This window comes from Rhopalosiphum maidis, chromosome 3, assembly GCF_003676215.2.
Source record: "Rhopalosiphum maidis isolate BTI-1 chromosome 3, ASM367621v3, whole genome shotgun sequence".
NCBI lineage: Eukaryota > Metazoa > Arthropoda > Insecta > Hemiptera > Aphididae > Rhopalosiphum > Rhopalosiphum maidis.
This window is the reverse complement of record NC_040879.1, coordinates 64,620,257-64,632,140: the sequence shown is the minus strand read 5'-3', so window position 1 is coordinate 64,632,140 and position 11,884 is coordinate 64,620,257. Positions and strand designations below refer to the sequence as shown.

The 11,884-nt window shown below is 24.3% G+C and overlaps 1 protein-coding gene across 1 annotated transcript; it reads right to left on the bottom strand.

Annotated features, from left to right (window-relative positions):
• Positions 1–5,650: 5,650 nt before the first annotated feature.
• LOC113558104 lies at positions 5,651–7,598 on the bottom strand. The gene is made up of 6 exons (XM_026963617.1): positions 7,573–7,598; positions 7,331–7,515; positions 6,977–7,177; positions 5,932–6,102; positions 5,779–5,851; positions 5,651–5,717 (listed from the first exon to the last, which is right to left on the bottom strand). Exons 1-6 carry the CDS (start codon positions 7,596–7,598, stop codon positions 5,651–5,653), a joined length of 723 nt encoding a protein of 240 aa, XP_026819418.1.
• Positions 7,599–11,884: the final 4,286 nt, after the last annotated feature.

Below are 11,884 nucleotides of genomic sequence, written 5' to 3'. Positions count from 1 at the left end.
ACACATCGCACATACACAAATAACAAGGCCTCGTTATCTCTTAAAATGATTCGTAATTTTGGAGTGAACATTTTGTAATTTTTAAAATAATTACACAATTTAATTTCAACATTATACGCAGTTTTCGATTCACCAGGACATAGTATTATTATTAAGAGATGAAATTATATCAGACACATTTAACCTTTGAATTTAAGATTTCTTTCACATCAGGTAAAATAAGTGTTTCGGCGATAGTATGTGGTTTACTGTCGGAAATATTCGTATCACAATAGGACTAAACGAAGCTTATCGACATTGATATGATTATGGATAAAACAAAGTCTTGGTAATTACTATTTGGCGGTGATCTCCTTATACATATATTCGTATGGAAATATCCTAATATTGTAATGTGTATAAATTTTGTGCATACCTAATTAATCTATTGTGAACACTTATTAAATAATATAATATCCAAACGACACAGAATTTTGTGAATAAATCGTTATTACGTTACTTATTGCAGGTAACAGTACAATTGTGACAGCAGTCAATACCCGTATAAGATGTCGGATCAATGAAAAACAAGAATACACTGCTTTAACTCTTTTAATGATAAAATACAATTTACGGTAAAAATAGAAGACAGCAGAGAATTGAACGGGATGGGAAGTAAAAAATGGGGTTGTTTAAAACGGTTTGTGGGTCCTCGGTGAAGTGATTTATATGCCGGAACCAGTATAATAAGTCTTTGCCTTACATAAATCGTACATGTCAATCTGCCTTCGATTATCCAAATCCCTAAGATCGTAAACGGAATACGGCACCTATAATATGTCGAGGGTTCACTATTATAATATGCACGTTATACGTATACCTATATGTATTTGCAAATAACTTGCAGCCATTTTGACATGATTTTATTTATATTTTCACTTTTTTTTTTTTTAATTTAATCAAAATTTGTACTTTTAAATATAGTATAATATTCATCATATTATATAATTATACTTAATTATTGACAAATGTTTACAATATAACAGTCATAAGACACAATTATTTTTGATTTGCTTATTTTATGTTTCTATATAATTTTACTAATATTGTACGTAGTAAAATACAACTATTGTTTAAAAGTTTCGAGTAAAATTAGAATGAACTAAGTTAAAAAAAGTACTAGTTCTTTAAGCAATTTATTATTTGTATCCAATTTTATATGATACTGTTCCTTATTTGGATAATTTAAAATATAAGATAATAGTTAAGTTTTAGTCACCATACCTATCTTAACACCTTAATTATATTTATTGGAATGAAATAACTGAGTCACTTTTACGTTTTGCTCTAATATAATAAAATCAAAAATCAGTTTAAAAAGGAGGTTTTACGTCAAAATATTCCAATAAAAATATTTCAACAAAAAACAAAACCAAATCATCCCTGGAAAAATATTCTATGATTAATCATTTAAAATAACAATGAAAATAGTGTTATTTAGTATATGAGTATAAACGAAATAATACTTTAAAGTATTAGTTGCTTAGCAATAACATACAGTGTAAATAATTTTCGTTTAAAAATTAATGTTACATAATATAATATAAATGTATCGTAAGTTTTAGGTATAGTTAATTATTTTAAATCTTTCAAAAAAAAATAATCTAAAACTCAAAAATCCGTATTTTAAAATATAAAAAATAAAGTAAAGACGGTTAGCTCACAAAACACCTTTTTATTATAATAACGATTAACACACATCACTTATAAGTTATAACCATACATTTTATAATAAGAGTTATAAGTTATAACTTACTGATAAACCACTATATGAGGTTTAAGTTTTGAATTAATATTTACGTGGAATACCTATTTTAAAATTGTATATTATTTCGGGATATTTTGACGTGTCAACTAAATATTACACTCTATCAACTAATCGAAACACTGTATCTCTAATCCCTAATTTCTAGACTCTAGAGTATAAAGTTGGTGTAATGGTGTATGGTTGTCGAATCAATTACATAACTTGATCAAAACATACAGTGTTTTGGTCTGCTAGAATTTTCAACGGGGTATTTATATTTTAATGATAAATTATAATAGTTATACTATAATAGTGTATAGTATTTTCTAAGCCCTTTTTCTTTATCTAACTACACCAACTAGTCCAATAAATGTGTTTGTGCATCTAAATTTTCATATCAAAATTAATTAGCTCATAGAATTGAACCATTGTTTGTAAAAACTACACTAATCCTGTTTTTATATTATACAGAGGAAAAAACACATAAAAGTAAGTTAATTTATTGAGTTTGTGTATTTATAGGAACGAGTAATGAGACATTCGTCTCAAAAAAGAAACATACATTTTTTTCTAGAGTAAATTAGTTTCGGGAAAAATATTTGGAAAAAAAAATTGATGGAATATTATTCTCATAATTTTTTTGACCGGAATCAGATAGTTTCTAAGTAACTTTGTGTAAGAATTATTTTTAATAAACTGTTCTAGGTACTAGTATAGAAAAATGAACTTTGATAATAACCTAAAAATAAAATAAAATCTAGAAATAGAAATAGAAAGCAAATTCTATGACTTCAGGGGTATTTGGCATAAATGACTTTTACTAATTTACCAAGAAAACAAAAAATAAAAGATGATTTCGTTTGTTTCTCTCGTTGTATCTAACTACATTTTGATATACAATTATATAATTAAATTAACAAAAATGTTTTGTCATATACTTATAAATAAATATGATTTGTACTTGATAATTTATTAATTACAGGTTAAATCTGTGTAAACAAATAAATAAATGGGTTGCTCACGTTCAAATGTATAGTTAGGTACCAGTAATTTTGGTGCTTATGTTACGTCTTAAAAAATAGGTAACAATATAAACACCAAGTTTGTTGATGTATGTGACTTTTATCTTCTTTGATAAGCCTATGTATGGCAGCTAATTTAATCAGTTTCATGTCTCCTAATCTATAATAGTCTTATAAATTAACACTTTTTATGGCGATGGTTGAGGAATGTGTGAAGGTGGTGAAGGACGAGGGTACTAATACATTTTTCTTGACATGCTAAAAAAATATTCGTTACGATTATTTCAATAATTGTAATAGTGTAATAAGTAAATGGAGCACATAAAAACTAGATATGTTATGCTTACAATGCTTACATTGAGCAGCGTTAAAGATTACCACCTTACTAAGACTTTTATAAATACATGTAGTAGGTACACCAAGTTTTAGGCAAAAAGTGTTATAATATAACTGGACTATTATTATATTTTGTAAACTGTTTTCTTCGTCATGAACTTTGTCATAAATGCCATATATTGCCGCAAGTACTTATAGCCATTACCAGTTCAAGTAGAACTATAGAACTTAACTTTTTATATTTTTATGTTATTGTGTTAATCACACTATTAAGTTTATTGTCATTTTAATTACAAATGTTCTTTTTCATTTCCTACCTTTTTCAAACAACGTATAAAATTAATTTTGAACATCCTACATCGCTTAAATAATTATTGTCACAACAATCGCAGTTTCCTGCTCAGAATTCCCTACAGGCACCATTGGTTCTATGATTTAAAAAAATAAATAATAAAATGCAATGTATTAAATATAAATATACGAGTATACCTATAGTATGTAAAATTGTCATACTACATTATTATTATCAAATGTATACCAGATTTTGTAAAAAAGTACATAATGCATAAATTAAATTAACTAATTTTGTTCAATTCGGAATAACCATATTTTATATTTTACAAATATTATATTATAACCTGCAAATACGAATAAGTTAATGACTTTAGTAATTGTATTCAATGGTTTCTATTCAATGTTATCCAAGTAAATACGTCTGTCTTTTCTGTTTAAGCTGTAGTAAAAATTATGATCTATATGTGGAATTATTATTATTATTATTTTTTTTTTAATGATAAGTATGATTTAGTAAAGTTATGTAGATTGATGCTGTATGTTAGCTGATTTTTTAAACGATAAAATTATTATTATATAAGCATAAATATAGGCTCTAAACATTCCAATTTTCACATTTGGTTTTCCATTTACTATTTCTTATTAAACAATGTTACAATATTTAAACAAGACGGGATCGAAAACGGTATTATTAGCATAAAATGTATTTTACTATCATTATCATCACATAAATGTATACGCAATTTAAAAATTAAGCTCAGCATATCAGTTTGTACATACTAAAACGTCTAAAACAGTAAAACATTAAATTAATATAATTAATATCAATAAATATCAAAAAATATAATTTAATAATTACCTGCAAATGTTGATGATCAATTAAATGTAAATGATCTAATGACATCTAAGTTTTCTCTACATTATTATTTAAAATTTTAAATATTCAGCAATTATCACAAAGTCAAGTATAAGGGAAAAAATTAATGATTTACATTGAACAATCGTATTATCAATAATATTTTATGACAATAATTTTGTTACTGTAATATTAACATTGAAATCAATTAACTTATTTTATTTCGATTGATACCGTTTAAAACTACATTTGTCGCTTAATCCGTCATCAGTGGCTTCGGCCTTTTCGACCGTCAATTTTTTTTATATTCTGAATAATAGATATTTGGAACAACTTATATTCTCATTGACTTCAATACCTTTTATCCTACCTGTATGGAGTAATTTATTTGTGTTTTGTTCTAATGATATATCGTGTACACAGAATAACACTTTTTATTAATTATCTATCCATCGAAATAACCAATGTCATTATTTTACCTTGGTTCTTAAAATATATAAAAACTAAATGCAAAAATATTCAATTTATGTGCGATTTTATTCAATAATATTGTAAACATATTTTGCTGGCTTAACAAATACTAACTAAGATATGCGGTCTATTTTAGATCAAAATTTATCATTTTATATTAGTTAGGTCAAAAAGACCGATGACACCTTTTGCATGATTTTTGACGACACAGCCGATGCCGGGTTAAACTTGATTTTAAAGTCTATCAACCAATTAGTATTATTTACTCTATAACATTAACGATGTATAAGACAAAACAAGAAAATTGTATCGAGGTTAGGTAGTATACAATGATTATCATCATAATTATTGTCGTTTACTACTTATTGTAGATATATCGTTGCTTACAGTCAAACGTATCATTTATACCAAACAGCCTTAAAGCTATCTAACTAATTAGGTATTAGCAGTGGCATAACCAGAGTTTTTTTGGGGGTGCTGGTCAATTATTGTAAAATACAATTTAAGATTTTTGTAGCGATTTTCATAGACCATTAATAAATAAAATAATTTTTAAATTTTTTTCATATTTCGGAGGTGAGGGGGCTGTAGCCCTTCAGTCCTCCCCCTGGCACGCCACTGGGTATTGGTGATTGTGAAAATACATCGCATCATACAATAATAGCAGAGTACCAGAATCATTGGATATATTTTACTTACGAAACGGTTACAACAAAGCTAGTTCAAAAAGTTTTAGTACCAATTTATAACTTAATTGTTATTTTTTCTAACTTAAGATTTATTTTTTAAAGAAACTTTCCTAAATATTATTATAAAAATAATGGGTATACATAAACATGTGCATGATTTGTTGTTAAATTATATTTTAAAATCAAATAATTTAAATTACACCTTATTTAGAGACTTTGTTCCTCCTTGAGTCGTGTTCTGAGTGTTTAATTCTTTTAATAGCCTAGAAACAAATTAAATACATTTAAAAAAAAATAATAATTGAACGCATTTATGTCACATACTCTTCGACTTCCGTTATAGTGTCCACCTCTGTGGCTTTTTTCAATATTTTTTTCAGCGCTCCAATCACGAATGCTTTAAGTTTAAGATGTAAATATAAGTTAAATTTTATACTGAATTAATTAAAATAAATATCTTTAAAATATCAATATTACATTGTGAATTTTTGTTGTCTTTTTTACAGGGTTCGGCTTTAGGTTTTCTTTTACCCAATTCATTCAATTCTTTTATGCATCTGGGTTCTCCAGATATCCGGTCCATTCGTATGGTAATTGTTTCTAGTTTTTTCACTATATCATTTTCGTTAAAGTATAAGGAATACTCATCTAACATTTCAAAATTAAAAAATAAAATATATACGCACATTAAAACAGATGGTATATACAATTAAATCACAAAAAATAAAATATTACATCTATTATAAAATGTTCATTAACTAAATAAATATGTTTTGCATTTCATAGTTTATATTTCAATTCATGTCTGGTATTATAAAACTATTAAATATAATTCGCAATTTGATAATTATATTTTTATTTTAAAAATCATAAAAAAATTGAATTTTTGACAAAATTGATATATTTTATAAAGTATAGCTAAAATTTAAGATGAATAATATTTTTAGTTATTATTATTATTATTTTTTTTCTTTGACTTAATGAAATGTGACTTAATTCTAAAAAAAAGTTCAGAAACATTATTTAAATACATTTACAATTTAGCTTGCTACACTTTCTGTTTGTACAACACCTAACAATATATAAAAAAAATAACTGTACATTTTATTAATATTTTTACAAAAAAAAAAAAATCAAAGAAAATTATTTTTAATTATATTTAATAACTGATAAAATGCAACAGATATTCCTACAAATTTAAAAAAAAATTCATACTAATATTATGTATAAATTGTTCAATACTACAATAAAATAAAGAAATAATAAATATTAATAACAAGTAAGATTACAATGATATTATTATACTCATATAATAATAAAACTGTAATATATTTAATTTCTTTATATTTTTACGACTTTTTTTTGTTTTTAATTTGAATTTGACAAGCAGCGTTTTAGCATTTTTAAGAGTTAACAGTTATGTTAATAAAAAAATTTTAATTTTTTTCATTGTAATGACAAATTACATACAGTAGGTACGTTCATACAACAGTTTTATATCATCAAAAATGTAATTACTAACTTTTTGAATCGCTCATTGAATCTTTTAGTTCAACGCTTGGTTCCTGCAATTTTGCCTTATACTGTATTATATTTATTTTTGAATAAAGTTCTATCATAACTTTTTCTATCGTTTTAACAATTTTACCGATACTTTCTGGGTAATTATAATCCACTTTTAAACATTTCAAAAACTCTAACGCCCATTGAATTTGATTTATCCCTATAAGATATAAATCAAACAAAATGAACACATTAGGCAATTTCGTGTCGTTAATATCATAAATTCTGCTAATACATTGAAATGTCATCCGTCGAAAAATATAAATAATACATTAGTCGACAACCTAAATATAATCACTATAAATTATTGTACCGCTTTTAATTTTTGTTTCTTTGTTGTACAGAGACCACAAAACTGCAATCAAATTGTCGAAAAGAGTTGAAAACGGCATTTGTAGCGCAAATTGCTTGATGTTACCTCTTACCGGAGCTACTCGAAATTTGTATATCTGCGGTATTAATTTAACCCTTTGTTTACCAGGAGTTTCTGCAGTGTATCTATAATAAAATTTATTATACGTGAAATGTATCTACTCAATAAATAAATAATCATACTCTTTGTTCTGTTCAGTGTCAGCCATTTTTTCGTGAAAAAATTTAATTTGTGTTGAATAATAAATTTAAAATATTTGATTATTTATACAAATATCACGGAATGTGCAAGAAATAATTTTGATACGTTACTATAATTATTTTTGAATGTTTATTAGTGTGGCCAGAAAAACGAATGAAATAACACGCTTTATTATCATAAAACAAAATATTATAAAATAACCATTTTTATAATATTAGATAAAATAAAATTTAGATTGTAAAATTAATTCCATAATTTCTAATTTTTAATATAATATAGAACATAGAGTGTTTATTTAATTTAGATTATTAACAAATCTATTTAATTCCAACACTTATTATTAGTAAATTCTTTAAAACATCATATTATACCTATTGCTAATTTTTCAATAAATTCAACACCGTTATATTAATAAAACTATTTAAAAATTTTGTTTAATTTATACATTTTAAGGATTTGCTCAGTATAATTTTAAATAATGTGATACGGTAATAATATATTACATTAACATAGATTTTTAGATTATTTACTTAATAAATATTTATAGTTGTATATAAGTATTTTAATTTAGTTTTAAATTAAAATAATCAACTTGATTTATATGGCAGCATTTCTTTTACAAAATTTCTTTAATTTAATTTCTCCATTTCAACAAAAATCATTTTTTTCAATTATTATGATACAATGAAAGAAATAACATTTACAAAACGTCTTATTTTTCGTATTTTAATGTTTAAAGAAATTTTAGACTTAATTAAAAATTCAAAATTAAATGTACAGTTAAGTATAAAAACGTAATAAAATGGTTATTAAAAAAAAAAAAATAAAAAAAATGTTGATCAGAGTGGATTTGGGATCATAGATATTGATGAAAAAATAAATAACTGAAAACAGCTAAAAGGTATGGCAGATAATAAGAAGCAATAAAGAATAATCATAGGGCGTGACTAGATAGACAGCAAATCTTCTTTAATAGGATAGTACTCGGTTGAAAATGAAAAAACAGATTGAAGTAGATAGCTCAGGAAATAAATACTAAGGCTGGTAATGCAAAAGGTAAATCCTGCGGATAAAAAAGAATCTTTTGTAAAAAAAAAAAGAATAAAAATAAGACATTTTTTCTTTACAGAAATCAGCCGAATATTTGTTCCGAAACGCAGTATACTGAAAATTGCTCAACAAAAAATGAGCAAAACAAACAACACTTTACTTACTCCGACTTTTATATTACACACATGTTCCTACCAACTTCTGTTTGATGTTAGTATTGTAAGCAGCCCTACGGCACTTACCGACGAAATAACTTTTTAATACAATTTATAAATATTTATTTTTATAGGCATTATATTATTTGTCATGTACAAAAATTAGTTGTAATTTTATTTAATTGTTTTCATAATTAATTTAAATTATTCATTTTTTTTTTTGTGTGTATTATTGAATAAGAAAAAAACTAATTTTAACATTACATTTTTTTTTAATTTTGTGATTAAAATATAAAACCTAAAATATCAAAATAATATTAAAACTAAAAAATATCATTTTTATTACATATTAGTAGATATATAATGTAGGTATTTTAAGCAAAAATATAATTTATTATTAAAAAAATGATTGGAAGTCTAAAAGTCAAATCGTGTTTATATATTAATATAAAATAATATGTAGAACTATCAACTAGGAACTAATTAGTTTTGGTTGGGTGTCTAGTTTATATATTTTTTTTTAAAAACATTTAATGGTAGTTATTACTTGTGTAATATTCGTTACACACTATATAAAAAACTAATATACATTAAACACACTATATGGTTAACTAACATAAGATTTACACACTCAACACTTTTTACACGTCCGAATTATTACTTAATATATTAAAATGACACACGGCACCAGTCCGACACTGACCATCAACCCGAGCGAAATCAGCAATACAATTATTAACAGCCATCTACCAAACTGTAAAGTACTGGCATATTGTATATTTTAAATATATATAATATATATTTATATATAGTTATAGTTACATATACCAAACATGTGTTATTATTGATAAACAACCGATACACAGAGCTCTAACCCCCAGCAACGGAAAACCTTCCCCGGATAACTAATACCGTAAAAAGGTTCCACCGACCACATTACACTTGTTTAAATCACTATATTATATTATTTCAAATCCCCCAATATTTGTCAAATACATTTTTAGATAATTAAAATAGACAAATTTGAATTAAAAAGTGCAATGCTTGAATTAAATACCTAATTCAAAACAAAAACATAGTTATCATTTTATACATATATATATAATAAGAAAATCATATTGTTTGATGACAATTTTCTCGAAAGCTTTATTAAAACTTTAGGTATAACGAATAATTTAAAAATTACTTCCTAGTAGTTCAGAACCTCTGCAACTTCTATGAGTTGTATTACTGTTTTTAACTTGTTTTTTTAAAAAAAAAATAACGATTTAAAAAAACTTAATGATAAATTATAATGTTGCATACTAAATATATTTGTGTGTACATTGTAATATTGTAATACATCTTTAACTAAACCTAACCTACATATTATAATTAGAAAGTTTGATAAACTCAAACAAATTCTACAACAAAAAGTACTTAATTAGTATGTACGCAATTGCTCAAATTAATTACATACACTTTTAATAAAGTCACATAGTATATTAAAACTTAATACCTAGCATTTTATAATCATTACAAAATATTTTGAAATGTACTAATTCACGATCATAAATAGTTTGGATTTTTTTTTTTTTAATTTAATTTGGAAATAAAATAACGAAATGAGTATTAACTATTAATATATATTTTAAGTTTTAATTCAGAATTGATTATATCAATGGAATTTAAAAATATTTATCATACTGTTTCATGAATACTTTAAAATGAAAAAATACTAGTTGTATATTGAGATTTACTTATTATAATTTTCGCATGGTATAATACCATAATAATAATGATACAAAAACCAAACTCATTGTTTAAATGTTAACAATTTTTTTCTATTGTTATTATTATTCCATCGCAAAACCGGCACATGATACAATGTCATTTTATTGTCATGAAAAAATGAAAATACATACAAAAACTTATAGTATTAATTAGAAACAATAAAACATATTATAAATAAATATTTGAATAGTGAATTGCTGTCTGCTGATAATACTTAATACATATCAAAATCCTCTACGTATTCATACATTGAAAACAGTGTTGTCCTTTATTTTTAAACGAGTGTTTAACACTTGAAATTGTTGAAATACTTTATAATCAGAGCCATAACGATCGATCATTGTGAATTTTTTTTTTCCATGTCACGTGTGAAAGAGACAAATATAACAACAAATAATGACATGACGTACATTTTGTTAATCATAGTTTATACAAAAGAAAATAATCCTCTTGCCAAGGTTAAAATCGTAATCTGTAAATAGGTCAATAATCTAAATAATATTTAAGATCTTTAATTTTCATATTAAACAGTAAAATAACAAACAAAACGATAATTAAAAAAAGACAATTTCATTTTTTTGACAGTTAAAAATCGACAATTTATTAGAAAAATATATTCTCGTTATTAATAACGTCGACAAAAACAAATAGCGTTATTCAAACATTTTTTATATTTTTCATATAATGTCAAACAATATTAATTATTATCAAAATTAATATTGACATAAATGTGATGCACATACCTATTGTGCATTCGTTGTTAGATTGTCCTTTAAAATAAACGAGACGTTTATCTAGTAATAAGAAAAATTTACATTCTTCGATCTAATTGATTGTTTCTTTTGTTCATTTTTTCATTTTATTTTATTTTTTTGGAATCAAATAAATTATAATTATAAAACTATAATTTGTAATATTATTTATAAAACAATTTGATATAATATTTTACCGTGTTTAAATACGGACTATTAGAGAAGTTTTCATAAAACTAATCATTGCTATTTAATTAGGATTTACAGTATTAGATGTTACATAATATTTGTATATACCATTCGTACTTCAAATAAAACATTTGAATTCTTTTTCTTGCACTCGACTATGGCAGGTAATGTACAGACTTGGTATAATATATATATATATATGTATATAGTAATAATGTATACGACAAGCGTAAATCTTGTATAATACGCAATATTATAACTCTATTATTATGCTCGTCGAATACGATGACTAATGCAATAATACTATTTTCAACGTTGCCGCCCCGAAAACCGCATATTATTGTATTAGATTATAATATTTTATAAAGATGCGT